The sequence below is a fragment of the Leopardus geoffroyi genome, chromosome A3, assembly GCF_018350155.1.
Source record: "Leopardus geoffroyi isolate Oge1 chromosome A3, O.geoffroyi_Oge1_pat1.0, whole genome shotgun sequence".
Classification (NCBI taxonomy): domain Eukaryota; kingdom Metazoa; phylum Chordata; class Mammalia; order Carnivora; family Felidae; genus Leopardus; species Leopardus geoffroyi.
Window position 1 is genome coordinate 23460881 of NC_059336.1, and position 26893 is coordinate 23487773.

The 26893-nt window shown below is 40.5% G+C and overlaps 1 protein-coding gene and 1 non-coding gene across 6 annotated transcripts in view; one reads left to right on the forward strand and one right to left on the reverse strand.

Moving 5' to 3' along the window:
• Positions 1 to 26893, reverse strand: part of PHF20 (PHD finger protein 20) — a 171636-nt gene that overhangs the window by 92832 nt on the left and 51911 nt on the right. For all 5 annotated transcript variants that reach the window (XM_045444764.1, XM_045444765.1, XM_045444762.1 and 2 more), the window contains exon 3: positions 406 to 577. In XM_045444764.1, coding sequence (XP_045300720.1) covers positions 406 to 577 — 172 coding nt within the window. The remainder of the gene's footprint in view (positions 1 to 405; positions 578 to 26893) is intronic.
• On the forward strand, positions 24637 to 24767 carry LOC123581794. The gene has a single exon (XR_006704022.1). It is a non-coding gene; the product is annotated as a small Cajal body-specific RNA 20 (non-coding RNA).

The following is a 26893-nucleotide window of genomic DNA, read 5'->3' on the forward strand; positions in this document are numbered from 1 at the left end:
TGTGCTGACAGCTCAGAGCCTGGAGCCTGCTTTGGATTCTGTGTCTCCCTCCCTCTCTCTCTCTCTCTCTCTCAAAAATAAATAAACATTAAAAAAAAATTTAGAGATATTTATAAATAAATAAATAATCAATCTAAAGGGATACAGTGGTGTAAAAGAAAGAGATAAGGTCCCCATGCATCCTCAATGTTTCTCTCAATGACCTGTCACATCAATCACATCATGGAGACAATTGACAACTAGGATTCTTCAAGAACCCCAGGTGCCATGGAGATCTCAGAGTTGTAACTACAGACCTAATTAAGGATTGGTCCCCAGCTGCTACTGACTTTCACACTGAACATCAAAGGCTGGAACATAAAATACCCAATGGCTGACCCAGCTCATTACAGATCTGATACTCACAGAAGATCCTTCTTCTTCATGTAAGCCCTCTTTCCTCAGCTGTATTTTCTCTAAAGGGCGTAAATAAGGACTGTCCCAGCAGAACCACTCATCATAACGATGGTTCCAACGCTTGAAATGGATGAGTACTTTTCCTTCTTCGTAGTCAATGTCTTCTATGTGAGCTGGATACCTGAGTCAGAAAAAAAAGTTAAATGCCTTTAATACCCACCCAAAATATCCAAAACAGTACTCTTCCAAACCTCTTCCCAAAGGACTAGATTACCAAAGCCTACCATGTAAAGGCTCGTGCAATTGTGTTAAATCACAAATTATGGAGGCTAACAGACTTGGGGTTCAAATCCCAACCTGGATATTCCTTAGTTTATGAACTATTAACCTGACCTTTCAGACCTGAGTTCTGTCATGTAGAGTGGAGGAAGGATACCCAGCACAGTGGGTTATAAGGCAAGTTAAACAAGATGACATACACACAAGACCAAAACACAAAGGAGGCAGGAAGCAAACATTTAACTTGATTACACTTTACATATGCCAATAAATTAGAATGACCATGCAACCCAGATTGTATTAGATAGCTTCAATTTAAGAATTTTGTAATCCATATAGTAGCATACCATGCAGCTGTTAAAAAAAAAAATTCTATGTTATGATATGGAAAGCTCTCGCAAGATGAACTATTAAATGAAAAGAACAAGGTGCAGGACATTGTGTATAGTAAACAACTGTTTATTTTCTTTAAGATGAAAAAGTATATTCATATATGTTTAACTATGCATAAAAATATCTTACATAAGAAACTAACAATGGTTACATAAAGAAGTATGGTCACTTCAAAAGATGGGCTCTTTCAATCTCCATCTCTTCTAGACTGAGAGTTGGAAAAACCAACTGCATTTCCCTGACTCCCCAACAATTGGCAGTCAAGGTCATGGAGACCTATGGGTTTAGAGGCAACTGTAGTGGCCAAACCCCAGGGCTCCAGTGAAGGACCTCTCAAACTTTCATGGAATGCAAATCATCAGAGGATCCTGTTGAAATGTAGATTTTGATTCAGCAGATGAAGTTAGGGCCTAAGAGCTTTAAACAATCTGGTGATACTGATGTACTGGTCTGCATAAGCAAGGATCTAATGTCTAGTTACCAGCTTCTTAAGTATCAAGCAGCAGTGTTGAGGGTGGTGGTGGCAGTGGGCCAGTGGCAGCAGTAACTTCCTGACCTCCAGAACACAGCTCCGGGGTGGGTCCTTCAAATTGATACTTAAGGGCAGCAACCCTGAGTCCCACTCCTCCAACCCTTCCAACAATTTTCTAAGTACCCAATTTCTTGTGTTAAATCCTTTTGTGGTTAAAGTACCCAAAGTGGTTTTGTTTCCAGCACTGAAACCTAACTGACACAACAGGGGAACTGAGTATTGGGGGAGGGGAGGGACAAAAGTGGGAGAGAGAATTTTTGTAGCATGCCTTTTAATATTTTTATTTTTCAACCATAGTATTATACTGCTCATTCCAAAAATAAATGGTTAAAAATAAATAATATTGTTCCTAAAAAAAAAATTAAAAAAAAGGGGCGCCTGGGTGGCGCAGTCGGTTAAGCGTCCGACTTCAGCCAGGTCACGATCTCGCGGTCCGTGAGTTCGAGCCCCGCGTCGGGCTCTGGGCTGATGGCTCAGAGCCTGGAGCCTGCTTACGATTCTGTGTTTCCCTCTCTCTCTGACCCTCCCCCGTTCATGCTCTGTCTCTCTCTGTCTCAAAAATAAAAATTAAAAAAAAAAAACGTTAATAATATTGTTCCTTAAATACACTTGTATTAATCAGATTGCTATTCTAGATTGAGAAAGTTTAGATTCTACCTGCCTGCCTTATATCCAGCACCTAGTACCCCGCTATCCTAACAAACATGTGCTACCTAAATAAACAGGCCTGCTTCCTTCTGTCTGAATACTATGTCCTCTTCAATCCTACACCAGTAACCTCTAAGGCAGTTTGTTTGCCATTAACCTATCACAGTAGGTTGCAGACACTGGGCATTCAATAAATGTTCAGCAAATGAATTCTGCTCTCCCTAGTCTTCCCAAAGGTCAAGTGTCCTGTCAATTCTTCAGTCCCAAAGCTCCAGACTCCAGCTACCCATTCCAATTTCAGTCACTCTCCAAGTTCAGGCTCCCATCGCTTCATGTGGGTATTGTTCACACAGGACTCATAAAATTCTGAATGGTACTAAACATACATCAATTCCCCAAAAAATGTTAACAGAATAAACAGCCCTGAACCTAGTCTCCCTACTCTGATACAACTGACATACAGCTACTACAAACAGAAGATATCTTGACAGCAGACTAGCTAACTATACAATGTGATGAACTGTGTAATACAACTGTAGAAAACAAAAGCATTCCCTAAATCTATTCCTCTCCATAAAGCAGAGAGAAGGACATGGACATCTCAATCATATTCCTTTTGCCCTCTCATCTGTACAGCCTACCAGAGACTAGCGAGCCTCCCTAAAATAACACAAGCTGGCCTAACGCACTCCTATTCAAAAGCTCTTGCTTTAATGGTTTACTATCTCTAGCAGTAGTTTTCAAACACAAGGCTTTGGACCAATGCATGGAATTAATTTCTCACAGAACTAAATTTATTTAATTTGCAGAACTTTTCTTTATACTAAAATCACATTCTTTCTAAATTTTTGGTGTGTAAATATACTTTTTAAATTAAAACAGTGGTAACTGTTGGTCTCTTACTAATATTATGTAGCCATTAAAAAGAGTATGTCGGCCTTCTATGTACTGATTTTAAGAGATCTCTAAGAAAAGTGGGGGAAAAAACCCAACAACTAAAGGTGCAAAGTGTACTGAATGCACTACCATTTATTTGGGAGAGGAGAGAGAGCCAATACATTCATACCTGTTTTTAAATGCGTGGGCTATCTCTGGAAGGATGATCAAGCAACCCGGTTTGCCTCTTGGGAAGGGAACTGGATAGTTAAGGAACTGGAGAGGAAGTATGAGACTTATTTTATTCAATATATATCTTTTTGTATGTTTTGAATGTTGTACCATGATCATGTACCAACTATAAAGAGTATATAACTAGGTACTTATTTTAAATATCCTTATTTGGCAAAATAAAAAGTGCAACCTCAGGACAAATCCCAAATTATTTTGAATTTGGTCAGTACCTTCTAAAAGTCTGGTAAGTCCAGATCCACAGATTAACTCCAAATTCCTAGGCTAGCAACTCTAATGCACATGCTCGGGAGCCTGAAGAAGGTCTTCTAGGCCCTTGGCTACTCTAAAGCCCTTCCTTGCTCAAAAAACTTTACAGGGCACAGGCATCCTACTGTCTGCAGTACATAAACTACATAAACCTCACCAAGAGGATCAATAGTAACAACGGGGTCAACAAGGTTTCCTAAGGAGAAGGCAGTTTCCCCTACTTTTCTAAAGTGTGACAAGGATGAGAGGCACTCACTGAGAATGGGGAAACCCAACTGCATTTCAAAGAACAGAGAAGACTTGGTGGATCAAAATTGCTGGTTGCCTTGGAAACAGCTCAGCTTCATCAGTCAACAGAACTTTATTAAGTGACTTTGACCCGCCCAGTCAATTCCAGGTCTTAAAAGGGATTATAAGACGTAAGTGTTCTGGCTCCTGTCCTTGAGGAGAATCAGACACATGAACCAATTAAGTTTTAACACTATTAAGTGAAACTACATGAAATTACTGATAATCAACTACTTTTTACCTACAAAACAGTAATTGTACTAGTGCAACCTAAATATCTGGATAACCACAGGGGGAGCTAGAGAAGATGTGACAAGGTTAACAAAAGAGAAGTTGTGAACAGACTATGTATAGACAGGAAAGAGGAGCAAGAATTTCCTGCTTCAACATGTAACTAACAGTCACTGATGAGACTCTAGTTTACAAAGTAACACTGCAGCTGGGAGTCACATTTCTAATGGAAATATTAGCCAGAAAGGAACAGATATTGAACACTAAACTGATAACAAAAGTTAGCTCTAGGGAAGGTCGAACAGGTATTAGAAATGGTCAAGAGACTTTGCTTGTAGTTTGAATTTTTACAAAGATTTAGTTACATAATACTTGTGCATATAAAAATAAATACCTTTAAATTAAAAGTTTTGAGTATTTAATGGGCAGATTATCAACCAACAGCTTTGTGGTTATTCAATTTATATGTATGCTGCTTGGCACATCCACAAAATAGAATATGATGCAGCTATAAAACAAAAGACAGAAAGTGAGAAAACATACCCTTATGAATTGATACAGAAAGATTTCTAAGACGTATTAACTTTAAAAAAGGCAAGCTACAGGGGGACCTGGGTGGCTCAATCGGTTAAGCCTCCAACTCTTGATTTCAGCCCAGGTCGTGATTTCATGGCTCATGGGATCTAGCCCCACAGAGCCTGCATGCTGATGGCACACTGCATGCTGATGGCAGCACAGAGCCTGCTTGGGATTCTCTCTCTTCCCCTCTATCTGTCCCTCTCCTGCTCAAATGTACATGCACTCTCTGCCTCTCAAAATCAAATTAAAAAAAAAAAAAAGGCAAGCTACTGAATAGTGCATATCTTATAATACTTTCTGTGTTACGTTGTGTATTTAAATAAAGAAACACTGGTAGGATGGACAGAAACTAATAAACTGGTTACCTATAGAGAACAGAGCAGGTATAGGATGAAGAAGTAGAAGCAGCACTCTCACTGTATACTTTCTTATTCTGTTTTGATTTCTGAACCTACTCAAACTCTCGCTAATGGATTATCAATTAATTGCCTTGCATTTCACAGGTAGACTACCATATCCTATCCAAATTATGATTATAATAATTTGTATATCAGCATAATACTGATACTACCATTTATTTTTCTTGCATTATGACACTGATTAGTGCTTCTAAGATGATGTTGAAAATTAGCAGATAGTTGGCATCCTTCTCTTTTAATGAAAATATCTCCAATGTTTCATCATTAAGTGTGAAGTCTGTAGAGTTTTCTAATTAATGCCTTTAATGTGAAGTTTTCCTCATACTTACTTACCAAGGATTCAAGAATAAATTTTGACCAAATGTCCATTAATGGATGAATGGATAAAGAAGATGTGGTATGTATGTATGTATGTGTACACACACACACACACACACACACACACACACACACACACACACACAAAACACAGTATTACTCGGCAATCAAAAAGAATGAAATCTTGCCATTTGCAACTGCATTGATGAAACTAGAGTATTACGCTAAGAGAAATTAGTCAGAGGAAGACAAATATCATATGACTTCACTCATAAGAGGACTTTAAGATACAAAACAGATGAACATAAGAGAAGTGAAGCAAAAATAATACAAAAACAGGGAGGGGGACAAAACATAAGAGACTCTTAAATATGGAGAACAGAAGGTTACTGGAGGGGTTGTGGGAAGGGGGTGGGCTAAATGCGTAAGGGGCATTAAGGAATCTACTCCTGAAATCACTGTTGCACTATATGCTAACTTGGATGTAAATTTAAAAAATAAATTTTTTAAAAAAGAATAAATTTTGAGACTTCTCAGTCTTTGTCAAGATGATTGTACAACTTTTCTCTTTTACTCTATGAATAAAATGAAATAACAAATTTCCTAAGTTTAAGTTATCATTACCCTATAAAATAAATCATATTTGGTTGTGTGTGCCATTCATTTAGTAAGTGTCTATTGGGAGTTCTAGTATTTTACTGACAAGTTTTTTGTCTCTTTTGTAAGTAGGACTTGTCCAAGTTTCCTTGTATTATGTCCTTCCTGCCCAATTTCAGGATTAGGCTATGCTAAGCTCAAAGAAAGGACTTGAAAGCTTGATTTCATTTTCTATGAAACTGCCTAGTCTGAGACTTTTTCACAAGACAATTCTTTATCGACCTTTTCCATCACTTCTATGGTTATTAATCCGGTCATGCTTTCTACCTCTTCTTGAGTTAATTTTGCCTAAGTAAGAGAGTTTGAAATGATCATTGGATATAATTTAATTGTTCAATAGCTTTCCTTTAAAGAAAAGGCTCAGAAGACTCAATAAAAACATTTCAGACTCAAGTCACAAACAGGATTTTTAATTTTTTTTTTTTTTAATGTTTATTTACTTCTGAGACAATGCGAGAGACAGAGTGCAAGCAGCAGAGGGGCAGACACAGAATCTGAAGCGGGCTCCAGGCTCTGAGCTATCAGCCCAGAGCCCGACGTGGGGCTCGAACTCACGAACCACGAGACCATGACCTAAGCCGAAGTCGGACGCTTAACTGACTGAGCCACTCAGGCGCCCCACAAACAGGATTTTTAAATGGCAAATACGAACACTAGATGCTAAGCACTTTATAAGACAGAAATTATGCCCTATCAATTGCATTATTCAACATACATTCCTAAATTTGTATTCTGAGACAAACAGCTAGGTTGTGGAGATACAAAATAGATGACCAAGCATTAGGGCTTCTATAGCGCCAAGGGCCCAAAAAGAGGTGTGGTGAGCTCCTCTGCCTCCCTACAAAGAGACCAAGAATATTCTTGATCTCTGGAAGGAAAAGAGTAAAGTAGTAATAAGCCTAGAATTATCTGGCCTACCTATACCTATACCCTATAACCAAAACCAGACAGTATTTCTTATAGCATACCTGAGCTGGAGACTGAGTTTCTACATGCTCTCCCCTACCCCTCTTCTAAAGCACCTGAGTGGACCCTTCTTTTTTTATTTTTCTTTTTTTGTAAGGATTTTTTATTTTTATGTAATCTACACCCAATGCCTATGCATTCAATAAATGTTCATCAAATGTACTTTTTAAAAATATTTTATTTTTAAACAATCCACACTCAACACAGGGCTCGAACTCACAGCCCCAAGATCAAAAGTCACATGCTCCACCAACTGAGCCAGCCAGGTGCCCCCAAATGTACTTTTTAAAAAGATTTGACATGAATACCTAGAGCCACAAAACAGCAATAGGAATATATACACAGGGGCACCTGGGTGACCAGGTTGGACATCCGACTTCTGCGCAGGTCATGATCTTCCAGTCCATGGGTTTGAGCCCTGCATGGGGCTCTGTTGACAGCTCCGCCTGGAGCCTGCTTTGGATTCTGTGTCTCCCTTCCCCTGCTCTCTCTCTCTGTCTCTCTCTGTTTCTGACTCTGTCTCTCTCTCAAAAATTAATAAACATTTTTTAAAAAAGGAATATATACACAAAGCAAGGTGAATCATCAAAATAAACCAATGATATCCATGTTGCAAATGTCAAAAAGACAAACAGACCCCAGCATAACAACTGTCAAATTGGAGGGGATTTATGCACAAGTGCTATGATCACCATGACAAAATTAGTTACAAAATAACTCTCTACCAAAGCCAAACAAATACTGAAAACTCATCTAGAATTCAACTTAGAAAAGACAGATAACATAAGTTTCATAGTAAATTAGGTTACTATGGTGACCTTATTTTAGGCAAGGGACATAACTATTCAGTAAGTCAACCAAGCCACAGAACACCAGTGTAGCCAAACAAATATAAAGGGACAAGGAAAATTGACCAAAAAAAGGGGGAGGAAGGGACGGACATTCATCAATTAAACAGACATTTTCTGAATACCTACTCTGGGCCAGGAAGTATGCCAGGGTTTGGAAATACAGTGTCAAATATATGAAGATGTGTGATCATAGCAGCTGGCAGAGGACGACAGAGTCTATGTTATAAAACACACTGGGCCTTTCATTTCCTCAGACATACCACATACCTTCCCATACCCAGTGTGCTCCTTTTACTTGAAACATTTCTCCCTGCCTACTCTTCCTAGGCAACAGCCTAACATTCCTACAGCATTGGAGTCCCTAACTACCATATCTCAAGTAGCTCCCATCTCCTTCCAGTCTATGTCAGTTTCCCATTTGCTTCCTTCATAGCATTTACCCCAATGTATAATTATTTCATGTGTTTCTCCATTTACTTGCTTATGTTTATGGTCTAATTCCCTAAGAGACTACAGAAAACCATAAAGTATCTGTTTCGTAGTCACTACAGTATCCTCAGGGGAATAAACCTGTCTATACGCCGAAGTAATTATAATGAAGTGCAATAACAGAAGACTACTTAAGGTTAAGCATGGTGCAGAGGAGCAAAAGACCAGTTCTAGGACCAGAGGGAAATTAAGAGGCCAAGGAAGAAGGAGAGAGGTCAAGACAATGCTAGTGAAGAGGAGACACTCGATTTCAATTCTGAAAGATGAAGAGGCATTTTCCAGGTGATCAAGGAGGCAGTGAAGCTAGCGAGTATTTCTGGGTATAGTATGAGTAAATCAGCATAGGTACAGAGGAATGGAAGCACAAAAGAGGACAACGTAGTGCAGAAAACTGAAAGTGACAAAGGAAACAGAAAACTATGCAGAGAGCTGCACAGGAACCATATGGATTCCATAGCTCTTGAAAGGACGGGCAGCTGGGCCGTAAGTGACTGTTTCCCAATAGCAGCCCATAGACCACAGGGTGCTGGTGAACAGAGTTAGTGGTCCACAAAGTCTCCATGAAGAATGTTTTGCTGTGCTTTTCCATAATCTAGACCATCTTTATCAGAGCTAATGTAGTAGCATTTTGCTCCAATGCTACCAAAAGTGGGATCCATAAATAGTATACAGGTCAGAGGCACCAGTCCTATTTTTGAGTTTGAGAAACACTGCTCTAAGCTAACAGATAAGTCAACCTACCCTAGAGCTCCACCAAGGTAAGGAGAGGACTCTGGGAGAGTGAAGCTCACACCAAATGAGAGAGAATAATGCCATGTACATGTCCAGAAAGGCAGAGAACAGTGCAGATCTAACACAGGGAGACAATATTTGGTTTGTCCACAGTAAATGACTTCAAATCCCGGAAGGCCTGCTGCTCAGTCCTATGAGTGAAATTAAGCTGCCCAACCCTACACACTGTGCACATGCTTAAATTAGAGCAGCTAGACAGTGCTTGGCAGGAATCTATTTGGTCCCCCCACACACACACCAGAAATACAAACTGAAGAAACATTACAGGGTGTGGGGGTAGGGGAGAGGACCAGAAAGGATAAAAATTTCCCTCTGAGTTCCCACTCCAACTGGTCAGCACTCACTAACATGGCTATTAATAACAGATGTGTGTCACTTACTGTGGGGGTTATAACTGCTATTACATAAGGTATCTCAGTGGATCTTTACCACAATTTCATGAGCACTTAAGCAGTTGTCATTATCACTGCACGCATTTTACATATGTGGAAATTAAGACTCAAAACAGTGACTAGGAGGGGCGCCTGGGTGGCTTAGTTGGTTAAGCCAATAAATGTTTGTTTATTTTTGAGTGAGAGGGAGAGAGAGAGAGAGAGCGCGCGCGCGCGCGAGCATGAATGGGGGAGGGGCAGAGAGAGAGGGAAACACAGAATCCAAGGCAGGCTCCAGGCTTTGAGCTGTCAGCACAGAGCCCAACATGACGCTTCAACTCACAAACTGAGAGATCATGACCTGAGCTGAGGTCAGATGCTTAACCACCCGAGCCACCCAGGCGCCCCAGCATCCCCCTCTTGATCTCAGCTCAGGTCATGATGTCACAGTTTGTGAGTTCAAGCCCCGAGTTGGTCTGTGCTGACAGTGCAGAGCCTGCTTGGAATTCTGTCTCTCCCTCTCTCTTCCCCTCCCCTGCTCGCTCGCTCTCTCCCTCTCTTTCAAAATAAGTAAGTAAACTTCTAAAAAAAGGAAAAAAAAAGAGGGACTAGGAAGAGGTGTAACCAAGATCAGTATCCAGATCTTCCGACTAAGTCAGTGAGGACTTCTCTTTTTTTTTTTTTTTTTAATTTTTTTTTTCAACGTTTATTTATTTTTGGGACAGAGAGAGACAGAGCATGAACGGGGGAGGGGCAGAGAGAGAGGGAGACACAGAATCGGAAACAGGCTCCAGGCTCTGAGCCATCAGCCCAGAGCCCGACGTGGGGCTCGGACTCACGGACCGCGAGATCGTGACCTGGCTGAAGTCAGACGCTTAACCGACTGCGCCACCCAGGCGCCCCAGTGAGAACTTCTCTTAATTTGACTTCACGTGTAAATATCCTTGCAGTGACACAGGTCCATAAAAATGTCTTTTGTCTTGGCCATCCAATAATCTACCTGATGGTTAGCTCAAAATTTGCCTAAACTTTCCTGCAGGGGTTGGGCATTCAGGCTGCTTCCAGATTCTTACTATATATATAAACAGCTTTCTGAGGTGCTTTAGATGGTTCAGTTAGTTAAGCATCCAGCTTTGGCTCAGGTCATGATCTTGTGGTTTGTGAGTTCAAGCCTCCCATAGGGCTCCCTACTGTCAGCACAGAGCCCACTTCATATGCTCTGTCCCCCTCCCTCCCTGCCCCTCCCCCACTGGCATGCATGTGCACTTTCTCCCAAAAATAAATAAGCATTTAAAAATAAATAAATAATCACCCTTTCTGCAAATATACAGCACGCATTTACTTCAAGAATCAGAGTGTGCCTTTATTCTTGGCTCCGTGCACAACACCAGAAGCAAAAGAGTTCTATGCACAAAAGTAACATTCTAAGCCATCCCCAGCCTTTGCTGGAGAGAGGATGGAAATGGAAGTTGTATTTAGTGAAAAACAAAAGGCTGACTATTAAGCTGCAGAAAAACTGTACTGTTTTGGATGCCTTAACTCTTTCCCTACTTCTTCATCACTTCCATTAATCAACATCTGACACTTCTAACTCCGGAAGTGTCTTGAATTCATCTGCCCTCTCCATCCGAATCATTCCTCACCAGCAACAGTTGAACAGTCATTGCGTCCAGGCAACCTATGCCCCTCTATCAGCACTGGCAAAGGGCCTGATACAGTGACACTCAGTAAATATTTGGTAACTGAATAAACATCACTATTTTTCTGTTGCCAAGAAGAATCTATGTCTCTCTCTCTCTTGCTTAACATTTTCCTTTCTTCGCCCAATCTCCGAGCACTCCTGATGTGTTCCCTGGCCAGATTCTGAGAACACATATTTCTTGAGCCCTGAATACTTTTGCTCACATTGTTCCTTCTCCCTGCTCTCACCTTCACTCTCATCCTGGAAATCCTATCCTTTGATGTCACTTCCTTCCAACTCCCTGGCCCCTTCTCCCCCTCCATCAGACCTGCTGGATAAACCCTAACCCTAGGTAAATCAGATTCTCCACATTCTCCACCCAGGCAGCTGATTAGGGCTAGAGTACTCAACATGCTAATGGGTCTCATTTGAAATGCAAGACCACCAAAGGTGGTCTCCTTGGATGCGGAGTAGGCAGTATGACTCAGTGTGGGGAAAAAGGGTCTTCTAAGGTGCCCAACATATCTGTATCTTGATCTGGGTGGTGGTTATACACGTGTATCCATGTATAAAAGTTCATCAAGCTACACACTTAAGATCTGTGCACTCTGATATAAATTATACCTCAATAAAAAGTTTTTTTAAATGGAGTGCCTAGTTGGCTCAGTCAGTTGAGTGTGCAACTCTTTTTTTTTTTTTTTTAATGTTTATTTATTTTGAGACGAGAGAACACAGGGGAGCGGCAGAGAGAGAGGGAGAGAGAGAATCCCAAGCAGGCTCCATGCGGACAGTGCAGAGCCCGATGCGGGGCTCGAACCCATGAACCACGGGGCTCGGACTCACAAACTGTGAGATCAATCCTGAGCTGAAATCTAGAGTCAGATGCTTAACCGACTTGAGCCACCCAGGTGCCTCTGGAGTGTGCAACTCTTGATTTCGGGGTTATGAGTTTGAGCCCCATGTTGGTACAGAGATTACTTAAAAAAATAAAATTTTTAAAAAAAATTTTAAAAAGAGTAGCATCTTTGCTCTTTTATTAATTCAATCAAAGTCTTACAACTGTAAATGACCATGAAAATTAGTATCAAAAGTTTTTTGGGGGTGCCTGGGTGGTTCAGTCAGTTAAGAGTCCAACTTCAGCACAGGTTATGATCTCACTGTTTGTGGGTTCAAGCCCCGTATCAGGCTGTGCTGACAGCTCAGAGCCTGGAACCTGCTTCAGATTCTGTGTTTCCCTCTCTCTCTCTGCCTCTCCCCTACTTGTGCTCTCTCTGTCTCTCAAAAATAAATAAACGTTGAGAAGTTTTTTTTTTTCAAAGTGTTGTTTTTTTTAATTCAGGAGTTGGGCACTTGGATGGCTCAGTCAGTTAAGCATCCGACTTTGGCTTAGGTCATGGTCTCAGTTTGTGACTGCAAGCCCCACACTGGGTGAGCTCAAGCCCCACTTCAGGATTCTCATTCTCTCTCTCTATCTCTCTCTCTCTCCCTCTCCCTCTCTCTCTGCCCCTTGTGGGATTCTCTCTCTTTCTCCCTCTCTCTCTATGCCTAGCTCACTCATGCTCTCTCTCTCAAAAAAAATAAAAAATAAAAATAAATAGAAATTCAGGGTTGAAGGGAAGAAAAAATAGAAGTAAAAATAAAAGGAGGGAGTGGGAAAGGAAAAAAATTAAAAAATAAAAATCCAGGGCCTACCACTGGCTGCTGAGTGGAAAAGAGCCTCAGGAGGAAGCTCAGTACAGAAGGATGCAGGAGACCTGTTAGGTGGCTAGTGGCAAGGTCTAGAAGATCCATGATGGAAGCTTGAGGCCAGAGCAGGAGGGTGGAGGTGGCAGCCAGTGTAAAAGTCAGGCAGATTCTGCAGGTGAATCTGACAGGATTAGCTGATGGAGTAGATGATGGGGTGAAGAAAAGAGCCAGGGAAACTCCAAGGGGATTCTAGACATTCTAGCTTGTTGAGCTGTTTAAAACTTGTTTAAAACTGTTTGAACTTGGCTGTTTAAAAAAGGGAGCAGGCATCTGGGTGGCCCAGTGAGTTAAGCATCCAATTCGATCTCAGCTCAAGTCTTGATCTCACAGTTGTGGGATCGAGCCCTATACAGGGTTCCACACTGAGCATGGAACCTGCTTAAGATCCTCATTCTCTCTCTCTCTCTCTCTCTCTCTCCCCCCCCCGCCCCTCTCCCCTACTTGAGCTCTCTCTCTCAAAAATAAAAAAATACAGATATTGTCTCTTACTCTAAGAATAATAATAATCCAGAGACTAGAACCAACAATTCCTCAGTAGCAATGAGCATACCTAGCACCCAAATCTCTGTGTCTAATACCATTTTCCAATAAAAGGTACCAGAGGTCTTAGCTGATTCTAGGATTGAGACAGGAAATTTACAAGATGAGCCTAGAATATTTTGTAGTGACAGAAATAAGGAAGTGTTACACACACACACACACACACACACACACACACACACACACACACACAAACAGTGATCATTGGAGTATGTCAAAAGAATACAAGAGGGGCACCTGGATGGCTCAGTCCATAGAGCATGCCACTCTTGATCTCAGGGTTGTAAAGTTCAAGCTCCACATTAGGTACAGAGATTACTTCAAAATAAAATCTTAAAAAAAAAAACAAAAAAAGGACACAAGAGCCAACTGAAAGAGCTCCCAATACAACAAGAGCAACAAAATAAAGCAGTATTGGATTACAACACAAAGTGTAAAAGAAGTAGGAGTCCACACTGATATAAATAAAAGGTCATCAAAAACAAGTAAAATCTAGAAACTGACACAGCCAAGAGCAGCCTAAGGAGACAGGACTACTAAATGCAATGTTGTATCCAGGATGAGTTCTTGGAACAGAAAAAGGACATTAGGGGAAAACTAAGGAAGTATGAATAAAGTATGGACTTTAGTCAATAATAATATACCAATATTGGTTCATAAATTATAACAAATGTACATTTCTGTATTATTAATGTACAAAGTTAAGAGTGGGGAATACTGGGTATGTCATATATGGGAACACTCTGTATTATCTTCGGACTTTTTCTGTAAATCTAAAACTATTCTAAAATAAAAAGCTGGGACGCTGACTGGCTGAGTTGGTGGAACATACAACTCTAGATCTCAGGGTTGAGTGTGGGCTCCATGTTAGGCATGGAGACTGCTTAAAAATAAAGTCTTAAAAAAATAAAATAACATAAAAAGCTTACTGAAAAACTCCATGACCACCAACCTCCAGTGGGACTTTAGTGGCATTTGATGGCATCAGCAATCCTACCACATTTCTCATATCCAATCCCTCTTCACTCTCCTAAATGACATTTCATACCTAATATCTTCTTTCCTCAAACCCAAGCCCTCCTCCTTTTGATTTTCAACCTTAGCTGAGGATTTCCTTATTTCATTTAAAAAATAAAATCAATCAAAAAAAGAATCCCACTGCTGGTGGGAATGTAAAACAGCGCAACTGCTGTAGGGGAAAATTTGGCAATTCCTCAAAAGATTAAACAGGATAATTAGCATATGACCCAGCCATTCTATTCTTAGGTAGATACACAAGAAATATGAAAATATATGTCTACATACAAACTCATACACAAATGTTCATAGCAGCATTATTCCTAATAACCAAATAGTGAAAACAACACAAACACTCATCAACTGATAAATGGATAAACAAAATATAGCATATCCCTATAATGGAATATTGTTACTCGCCCATCAAAAAGAATGTTTATTGGGGCACCTGGGTGGCTCAGTGTGTTAACCATCCAACTCTTAATTTCAGCTCAGGTCATGATCTCACAATTCGTGAGTTCGAGCCCTGCATAAGGCTCTGCACTGACACCTGAGACCTCAGAGTCTCCCTCTCTCTGCCCCCACCCCCATCTGCTCTCCTATCTCTCTCTCAAATAAACTTAAAAAAAATGTTGCTATATTCTACGACAAAAATGATTCTTGAAAAAAAAATTTAATTTTAAAAAAAGAAAGTATATTAAGTGAAAGAAGCCAGTCACAAAGACAAACACTGTATGATTCAGTTTCTGAGCAAATGCCCAGAATAGACAAATCTATAGAGACAGAAAGTATATTAGTAATTGCCTAGGGCTGGGGCAAGCTGAGGGGAAAAAGGAATGACTGCTAATGCATACAGGGTTTCTTTTCGGGGTGACAAAAATATTCTGAAATTAGAGTAGCAACAATTTACAACTTTGTGAATATGCTACAAACCACTGATTTGTATGGTTTAAAAGAGTAAATTTATGGTATATAAATTATAACTCAATTTAGAAAAATAAAAAAGGAGGGAAACAAAAGAATCCCACCAAGTGCTGGCAAAGACATAGAGCAACTGGGACTCACACGCATTGCCAGTGGAAATGCAAACATGGAATAGCCACACTGGCAGTTTTTCAAACAAGTTAAACATACATTTAACCTATAACCCAGCAATCACACTCCTTGGCATTTGCCCAAGACAATGAGAACTTATGTTCTCACAAAATCTGTAAGCAAAAGTGTATTCCTATTTAGTAAAACCTGGAAACAATTCATATCTTTGAACAGGTAAATGGATAAATTGTGGTACATCCATATAATGGAATTCTACTCAGCAATAAAATGAAGAAATTACTGATTCATGCAAAGGTGTGGATGAATTTCAAATGCATTATGATAAGTGAATATGATAACACAAATTTAAAAGGCTACACACTGTCCAATTCCATTTATATGACATTCTGGAGAAAGTAAAACTACATGGACAAGGACAGGATCAGTGGGTAACAGATGCTGGAAATGGCAGAAGGAGTAGAAAGGCATGCAAGGAAATTTTGTGGGGTAATAAAAGCGCTCTACATTTTGTGGTGGTGCATGCATGACTATGAATTTGGCAAGACTCATATAACTGTACAGCATATAAATTATAACTCAATTTTAAAACAGAAAACACACACAAGAAAAAGAAAAAACACATGCTCCCATCATCAATCCCACAAGTCAACCTTCATTTCCATCTGTACACCCAGTCTTCCTCTTCCCCTTATAATAAATGAACTATCTGCTCCTATAAATGGCCAATTCCTCCATTTGTGCACCACGCCAGCTTTCTCTCCCATTTTTCTTGAACTCATGCCCATCAGGATTTTGTCCCCAGTGCTCCACTAAAACAACTCGTCTAAAATTAACAACACAACAAACAACAGGTGTTGGCGAAGATGCGGAGAAAGGGGAACCCTCTTGCACTGTTGGTGGGAATGCAAACTGGTGCAGCCACTCTGGAAAACAGTGTGGAGGTTCCTCAAAAAGTTAAAAATAGAATTACCATGGGACGCCTGGGTGGCTCGGTTGGTTAAGCAACTGACTCTTTCGGCTCAGGTCGTAATCTCATGGTTCCAGAGTTCAAACCCTGCCATTGGGCTTTCTGCTGACAGTGTGGAGCCTGCTTGGGATTCACTCTCTCTCCTCTCTCTCTGCCCTTCCCCTGCATGTGCCTCTCTCTCAAAATTAATAAACATTTAAAAAAAGCATGTACCAAAAAAAAAAAAAAAGATGGTACAAGAAGTGAAGAGATAAGAACCAGAAACTCAGACTTGATCAGTGCAAATAATTCTAATATAATCTTTTTTATTTATTTATTTTGAAAGAGAGCAGGGGAGAGGCAGAGAAGAGAGGAAGACAGAAAATTTCAAATGGGATATGTGCTGATGTGGGGCTCGATCCCACAAACCGTAAGATCATGACCTGAGCCAAAATCAAGAGTCAGATGCTTAACCAAGTGAGCCACCCAAGCACCCCAGTGCTTAAATATAATTAAAAAAAAAAAAAAAAAAAAAAAAAAAGTGAGACAAGAGCTAAGGACACAATGAAACTCAGATTTTAAAATCCTTTGTACAAAAAAATGGAAAGAGACCATGATCAACTTAAATGGAAACAAAGCAGTGGAAATGTGCCAAAGAGTTAGGAAAGCAACAGACAGAGGAGTTTTTCACCATGTTCTGGGTAGAACAGAGAAGGCGAGGCCTACTGTTCAAGGCAGATGGTGTGCTCCTGACAGATGATAGGAAAAAGGCGGAGGGTGGCAGAACTAGCAGTTTCTGTCCTATCCACCAAACATCACTGCTAGGAGACTGAAGACTCTCACATCTTAAGTCAGTTCATCTGCACAAGGTAAAGAGGCAGGCAGGATTATGCCATCCAGAGAGTAGGAAATGGATATCTGGAAAGTGTGTCCCAAAGTGGTAGGTCCAAAATTAGAAGATGAATTCTTATCAGTACTCCACAGCCTGTTTGGTGAGATAAACTTTTTTAAGAAGTAACAACCTCCATGGAAAATCTAAATCTTTATTTTACAAATTCCCCTCCCTAAATAATAAAAATCCTAAATCTATGATTTCTTTGGGACCCTAGAATTTAAGAAAAACTGGCTTAGATGATTTACAAATGATTTCTGGTAAGATACATAAAACAGCTGTCTAACACAACCAACTTAGGGGCGCTTGGGTAGCTCAGTAGGTTGAGTATCCAACTCTTGATTTAGGCTCAGGTCATAATCTCACAGTTTGTGGGATCAAGCCCAGCGTCCGGCTCTGTGCTGACAGTGTGGAGCCTGCTTGGGATTCTTTTTCTCTCCCTCTCTCTGCCCCTCTACCTCTCTCTCTCTCTCTTACTTATTTTTGAGAGAGAGAGAGAGAGAGAGAGAGTGCGCAAGTGGCAGAGGGGCAGAGAGAGATGGAGACAGAATCCGAACCAGGCTCTAGGCTCTGAGCTGTCAGCACACAGCCGGACATGTGGCTCAAACCCACAGACTGTGAGATCCTGACCTGAGCCAAAGTCAGACACTTAAACTGAGCCACCCAGGCACCCCAATAAATAAACATTTTTTTAAAAAACAGGTTAAGTCTCAGATTCATCAGTGATTAATCTGTGATCTTGGGCAAGTCATTTTACTTCTGAGCTTCAGTTCTAAATGGGCTTGCCTAAGCAATTAAGGCAATTAGCATCATACCTGACACAAAGCAAATCTCTGACACATGTTAGCTGCCATTACTACTGTTGTTTAACAGAAGTATAATATGTGTAGTAGACAAGAGAGAAACTAGGCTTCTGTATAAGCATTTCAGACAAAATAAATCAAAGATACAGACCTATTAAAAATATCACAGCATTAATCAAGAAAGACCTCTCATCCACTCTGGATCACATTTGTATCTCCCTACACATCTACTGTCACATGAGGTTCGAAAAATACTTTAACCCTTTTCATGTCTTTTTTGTTTTTTGGCAACCTAGCAGCAAATTCAGAAAACATGGAAGAGCACTCAGGAAAATATCACTAGGGAAAGGAATCACCTAGGAGGCATAGCCAGCCTTTGGAGTCAGATCAACAGGGGTTCAATCCTAGCTCCAACAGTCACCAGCTGTGAAATTAGGAACAAAGGACTTACCTCTGTGAGCCCTGGTTTCTTCCTTCATTTATAAAATTGAAACAATAAACAACATAACAACATAGCTTCCTGAGATTTAATGGAGAAGCTGCATATGGAGAGCCTGCATGGTCAGTCCTTCACATAACTATCTAATTCTACAATATTAAAAAAATTTCTCGGGGTGCCCAGGGTTCCCTCTCTCTTTCCCCCCATCACCCATTCATGCTGTCTCTCTCTCTCTCTCTCAAAACTAATTAAACATAAAAAAAGTTGGGGGCACCTGGGTGGCTCAGTCAGTTAAGCGTCCAACTTTGGCTCAGGTCATGATCTCACGGTCTGTGGGTTCAAGCCCTGCATTGGGCTCTGTGCTGACAGCTCAGAGCCTGGAGCCTGTTTCAGCTTCTGTGTCTCCCTCTCTCTGCTCCTCCCCGACTCACGCTCAGTCTGTCTCTCTCTCTCTCTCTCTCAAAAATAAACATTAAAAAAACAATTTTTTTAATTAAATAAATAATTTCTCTGAGGCTCCTGGGTGGCTCAGCCAGTTAAGCATCCAACTCTTGGTTTGGGCTCAGGTCATAATCTCACAGTTCATGAGATCGAGCCCCATATTGGGCTCCGTACTATCAATGAGGAACCTGCTTGGGATTCTCTCTCTCCTTTCTCTCTGCCACTCACCCACTCGCATGTGTGCATACATTTTCTCTGTCTCTCTCAAAATAAATAAATATTAAAGTCTTTTTTTAAACAAATAAGTAAAAATAAAATAAAGTCTTAAAGAAGGGTGCCTGGGTGGCTCAACTGGTTGAGCATCCAGCTCTTGATTTCAGCTCAGGTCATGATCTCACGGTTTCATGGGTTTGAGCCCCAAGTTGGGCTCTGCACACTGGCCATGGTACAGACCCTGCTTGGGATTCTCCCTCTCTCCCTCTTTCTCTCTGCCCCTCCCCTCCTCAAAATAAATTTGTAAAAAACTTTTAAAAAAACAAAAATAAGAAATAAAAAATAATCAAATCAAATAATTATAGACTGGCAAAAGCGTAGCATAAGAGAATTCGTTAGGTGTTCCTTATGAGCATGTGACTTCTGATCTCAGGCTTGTGAGTTCAAGCCCCACATTGGGCATAGAGATTACTTAAAAAATAAAACCTTAAAAAAGAAGAAATAAAAATTTTCAATGTAAGAGAAAAAAGGCAAAAAGAAAAATCAAAATATAAATTACCAAATATTAGATTTAAATTGGAAATACCAAAATGAACTCACAATTTTTCAAAAATTTTATTTCTTAGCTTTATCCACTGAAAAGGCCAAAAAGCAGTAACATTGTAGCAGGAATAAACACACCCAATGTCCAAAGCTTAATTTCTAAATACTACTTCCAACTGAAAGGAATTAGGACTCCTTGGAGAAATGGCGGAGTCCAGGGTCTGAATCGGGGCATGTGCAAGATAAATCTGGGGCTTCTAGCAGTACCAGAAAATAAGAAAATACTTCGAGGACTAATAGGAGTGTGTCGAAAGTACAAAGAACCAGTTAAAAGGCCTCCCACTGGCTAACTCTGGGATAATTTTAGCACCAAAGAGAATAATGAATATAACTGACTACAACACCACACTAAATAATCTCAGTCTTGGTGATTCTTAATAATGAAAAAAGAAAAAAGAAAAGTTCTTCTTGCAGGAGAATGTCAACTAATAAAACACAAAACATAAAGGGAATGACAGAGGTAGAAAATCATTATTCTTCCACTGCCAGTGTAATAACTTACTCAGGTAAGGATTATCAATGAATGCTGAAATCATTAGGTAAAGGGTGTGGGGTAACAGGATATTGAAACATACCAAAGCATTCCCACAAATTGCTTACTACTTTCACAGAGAAACATGTACCTTTAAAATGGTGAGGGATGGCAGTCACCACATGGAACAGTGGGACAACCCAGTTTTGTGTGTCCCCTGATGTGATACAATATGAAACACACATCATTACCACTGAAACACTGCAAAAAAATGTTTACTCTTTTGTCTAGATCTAACTTCCAGTTTACAGGAAGTATAAGAGAATACATGAATCAAGCTGAATTCACCATGAGAAAACAATGTGACCAACCCCACATATGGAATATTCTACGAAACTGTTCAGGTCTCTTAAAAATAAATAAATAATGCCATGGTGGGGGAGGGATTAGGAAAGGGGTGAAAGATTATTATGGAATAAAAGCAACTAAAGACATAAAACCAAAAACGTAGGGGTGCCTGGCTAGCTTGGTCGGAACAGCATACAACTCTTGATCTCAGGGTGTAAGTTTGAGCCCCACATTGGGTGCAGAGATTACTTAAAAATAAAATCTTTAAAAAAAATGGGGGTACCTGGATGGCTCAGTCTGTTAAAGGTTCAACTCCTGACTTCAGCTCAGGTCATGATCTCACAGTTCATGAGGTCAAGCCCCACATCAGGCTCTGCGCCGACAATACAGATCCTGCTTGGGATTCTCCCTCTCTCTCTCTGCTTCTCCCACCTCACACACACACACACACACACACACACACACACACTCTCTCTCTCTCTCTCTCTCTCTCTCTCCTAAAATAAACTTTTTTTAAAATGTTAAAAAAATGTAATGTGCCAATCTTGATTGAGTAAACCTCGATTTCTAAAAACAACATTCTTGGGGTGCCTGGGTGGCTCAGTCGGTTAAGCGTCCGACTTCAGCTCAGGTCATGATCTCACGGTCCGTGAGTTCAAGCCCCGTGTCGAGCTCTGTGCTGACAGCTCAGAGCCTGGAGCCTGTTTCAGATTCTGTGTCTCCCTCTCTCTCTGCCCCTCCTCTGTTCACGCTCTGTCTCTCTCTGTCTCAAAAATAAGTAAACATTAAAAAAAAATTAAAAAAAAAAATTCTTGGGTGTCTGGGTGGCTCAGTCAGTTGAGCATCCAACTCTTGATTTCGGCTCAGGTTCTGATTCCAGGGTTGTGGGATTGAGCCCTGTGTCAGGCTCTGAGCTGAGCGTGGAGCCTGCTTGGGATTCTCTCTCTCTCTGCCCCCCCTGCCCCTTTCCCCAGCTCATGCTCTCTTTCTCTAAAATAAAGAAAAGAAACCTTGAAAAATAACATTCTTGGGGCGCCTGGGTGGCGCAGTTGGTGAGGCGTCCGACTTCAGCCAGGTCACGATCTCGCGGTCCGTGAGTTCGAGCCCCGCGTCAGGCTCTGGGCTGATGGCTCAGAGCCTGGAGCCTGTTTCTGATTCTGTGTCTCCCTCTCTCTCTGCCCCTCCCCCGTTCATGCTCTGTCTCTCTCTGTCCCAAAAATAAATAAACGTTGAAAAAAAAAAAATTTTTAAAAAAGAAAAATGACATTCTTGGGACAACAGGAAAATCTGAATATGGTCTAGACACTAAATATTATGGAATTACTACTGATCATGATTAATAAAATTATAAAAAGTATATGAATCAAATTGGCTACATGTTAACAATTAGTAAATACAAGTGGAAGGTATAGTGCTTATCTCACTGTTCTTTCAATTTTTCATTATGTTTGAAAATTTTCATAATAAAAAAGCTGACACTCATTTACTTTAGTCTCTTCAAAATAAGAACAAAAAATCCAAGGATTCAGAAGTTAAAAGTCAAAAGGAAGTAAGTGATGAAGAGTTAGACCCTAATCCCATTACCACATCTTATCCCAATGTACTAAAAACACACATTCAACATGTGGCTCTGCCCTGCAGATATACTACTTATTGTAATATAAACAAATCATTTATCAGGGTAAAAACACCACCACTTCTAAAGATAAATAAATAACAAAGAGAATAAATAATAAAGATAATAAAAAAAATCCTCCATTATTATTTTTTAAGTCACTGCCTCTTTATTTCTTTTTTTTTTTTTTTTTTTTTTTTTTTTTTTTTCAACGTTTATTTATTTTTGGGACAGAGAGAGACAGAGCATGAACGGGGGAGGGGCAGAGAGAGAGGGAGACACAGAATCCGAAACAGACTCCAGGCTCTGAGCCATCAGCCCAGAGCCCGACGCGGGGCTCGAACTCACAGACCGCGAGATCGTGACCTGGCTGAAGTCGGAGGCTTAACCGACTGCGCCACCCAGGCGCCCCTCTTTATTTCTTTTTAAATGATCTCTACACCCATAATGGGGGTCAAACAACCCCAAGATGAAGAAAAATCGCATGCTCTACCAACTGAACCAGCCACCAGGGGCCACAAATCCTCTGTTATTTTTTTTTTTTTTAAGGTTTACTTATTCATTTGGAGAGAAAGAGAGACAGTGTGAGCAGGGGAGGGACAGAGAGAGAGGGAGAGAGAGAATCCAAGCAGGTGCCGCACTGTCAGCACTGAGCCCAACTCAGGGCTCAATCTCAGGAACCCTGAGATCATGACCTGAGCAGAAATCAAGAGTCGGACATTTTAACCACTGAGCCATCCAGGCGCCCCTCCTCCATTATTTCTCAAAGCATTCAGAGTCAAACAAATGTCCAGTCCTCTGCATTAGGAATTCAAATGAACATTATCAGAATTTGTTTCTGATAATGGAAACAGGAGTCAGGAGAATGAATGAATGAATGAATGAATGAATAAATAAATAAATAAATAAATAAAATGTAGGAGTCAAACATTAAACACTCTGGAGAATTTGGGTTTTTCAGAGAAGCCATGAACTCAGTCTATCTGGGTTCAAATCCCAGTCCTAATCCTGTGTGACCTTAAGCAAATAACATTACCTCTCTGAGCCCCCTTTGTCTTACTTTTATTTTTTTTTATTTTTTTTTTTAATTTATTTTTGAGACAGAGAGAGACAGAGCATGAACGGGGGAGGGGCAGAGAGAGAGAGGGAGACACAGAATCGGAAGCAGGCTCCAGGCTCTGAGCCATCAGCCCAGAGCCCGACGCGGGGCTCGAACTCACGGACCGTGAGATCGTGACCTGGCTGAAGTCGGACGCTTAACCGACTGCGCCACCCAGGCGCCCCTGTCTTACTTTTAAAATGAGGTAAATAACAGCACCCATACCTCATGGTACTGTTAACTGGAAAATTAAACTAGATAATCCATGAAGTGGATACAGGACTATAAATGTTAACTTTATATACTTTTGGTCCTAAAACTTCTTACAAACTGGCCATAATGTTTTCATTTTTATAGTAGACATGATTAAGAAGAAAACTAGTAGCTGTATTTTCCTGGTAATGAATACAAAATGCTCCCACAGGAATAATCCTATCTAATCCACATAATCCAATTATAATTCCCCATTTTGCCTACGTGGAAACTGAGACTCGGAGAGGTAAAGTAACTTGACCAAGTAAACCCAAGTAATTAGAGTATATGAGACTCTAATCCACAACTCTTCACCCTCAGTTATAATCATTTGTCAGTACACCAGATAAGAGCTTAAAAACATTTGTAGAAATGCTTACAACTTTAAGTTCACAGGCTGGGCTGTTGATTTGCTATATTTATTTGAAAAAGGTATTCGAGGTAGCAAATTTACCTGAATGTGACTCAAGGACAACTGGATTTCTTGGTACAGTCACCTGCACTCAAAGGGACCTAACCATTCAATCCTTAGAACTGATTCCATGACCGGATATCCTACCCCTCTGAAAAAACTCTGCTTTTGCCCAAATGTTCACTGCAGCTTTATTTATGGCTCCACTCTCACCTTTTCCGAGAAGGCTTTCCCAACTCCCCAGGCAGAGCATAGCTCATCCTCCCCTGGGCCTATACACATCCCTTCCCTTAGCCCCATCCACATTCCACTCTAAAACCAGACCACTCTAGCCACAAGGAGGTCCCTCTATCCCCTTGACAAGATCCTGTTCCCCTAACTAGAATAAAAGTGGGTAGGACAGCATTCTATTCACTGCCTGAGATAGTTTGCTAAATTACCACAGAAGTGAGTAAATAAGTAAAAAAAATTGGAGGGCCTCTCTCCTATGGGACAATGGGTGGTCCCTTTTCTCCTCAGGCAGGGTTGGAGGCCAAGATCAGCCCTTGAGGATCACTGTTGGGGCTGCCACAAGCTGGCAGCCTTGTTTTCCTACCTCAGACATCTGTGGTTGCTGGGAGCCCCCCACCTGCTCTATACCAGGCATGGTGGCCCCACAGCCAGACGAAGGTTTGAAGTGGCAGCACTGGCAGTGGGGCCTCTGGCTCTCCTTGAATAGTGCCAGGCTCTCAGGAGCTGATCCTGGCCGCTGTTGCCCCAAAAGTAGCCTGGCCCCCTGCCTGCCCCATAGGCAACACCTAACAAACATACCTCAACAGGGTCCTATACAGGGCTGCGAGGCAGGGGGTAGTGAGGAAGAGCTGTGAGTGGGTACTGGAGAAAAAGTACTGCTGGTGTCAAGGCCAAGGAGGTCAGACGTGATAGCTGGTACTCTGGCCACAAGCGCAAGCCACACTTCTAAGCAGTTAGCTGTATCTAATCGGACAGCTTGGGCTCCACACAGTTGCAGGTAGTAAGTTTGCTAAGTTAAAGGGCCTACTTGATCAGCTGCCAAATAATATTTTAGAAAAGTTTTCAATTTCTAACGGTTTTTCTTCACTAACAAAAGTGTTTTTTTTTTTAATTTTTTTTAATGTTTATTTATTATTGAGAGACAGAGAGAGACAGAGCATGAGCATGGGAGGGGCAGAGAGACAGGGAGACACAGAATCTGAAGCAGGCTCCAGGCTGTGAGCTGTCAGCACAGAGCCCGACACGGGGCTCAACCTCACAAACCGCGAGATCATGACCTGAGCTGAAGTCACACACTCAACCGACTAAGCCACCCAGGTGCCCCCACTAACAAAAGTTCTGAAAGTATCTTATTTTGTTCTAAAGGCAATACACCACTTTCTGTGAAAATGTGAAAAAAAAATTGGAAGCAAAAAGTTCTACACAGGTAGAATAACAATCTGAAATATTGTTTACCCACTTAAGAGAACAAGTATCTACTGTATTATGCTTTCATAATGACTAAAAAAGTAAAAGTACAGAAGTCTTATGTACACACTGATCATGCCTATTTTATTTTAACAGAATTTTTTTTAAGTAATCACTACACCCACCATGGGACTTGAACTCATGACCACGAGATCAAGAGTTGTATGCTCTACCAACTAAGCCAGCCAGGCACCCGTGGTCATACCTATTTCATACATAAACAATTACAGAAAAAACAAAGTAGTTAGGTTGGTAGATTTACAAGTAACTTTCTCCTATGTTACTTACTATTTATTATATAAATAGTGTTAATATTGCTAACATACTTGAAAAAGATATGACATAAGCATAAATAAAATTGACATAATTTACTCAAGAAAAAGAACACAGCAGAACAGTAACTATTAAAGTATTTGATTTGAGAGTCTAAAATTTATTTTCAAGGGCACCTGTAAAGCTCACTCGGTTAAGTGTCTGACTCCTGATTTCGGCTCAGGTCATAATCTCAAGATCATGAGATTGAGCTGCGTGCTGAGCGTGGAACCCGCTTAAGATTCAATCTGTCCCTCTCCCTCTGCCCTTTCCCTGCACTCTTGCCCACTCTTTCTCTCTCTCTCAAAAAAATTTTTTTTTATTTTTGCAAAAAAGGGTATTAGCAAGATTTAGCAGAGCTTCAAGAGACTTTTCCAGAGGAAATAAAGAAAAAACTACCTCATTTTCTAAGATTTCTATAACACACTGAAACCAGACAAGGATAGGGCAAGAAAAGATCAAAACCAAAAGTACTAGTGAACGTGGATATGAAAATCTCAAATAAAATATTAGCAAACGTTTATATAATTTATTATATAAATGATCTAATAGGATTTATCCAGGAACATAGTCAAGACTTATTCAACATTACACTATCAACAATAGCCAAATTATGGAAAGAGCCCAAATGTCCATCAACTGATGAACAGATAATGAAGATGTGGTGTGTATGTATATAGATTATACACACACATAATATATACATGTATATATATTTACACACATACATGTATACAATGGAATATTACTCAGCCATCAAAAAGAATGAAATTTTGCCATTTGCAACGACATGGATGAAACTAGAGTATATCATACTAAGCAAAAAAAGTCAGAGAAAGATAAATATATGATTTCACTCATGTGGAATTTAAGAAACAAAATAGATGAACATATGAGAAGGGAAGGAAAAATAAAGTAAGATAAAAACAGAGAAGGGAGAC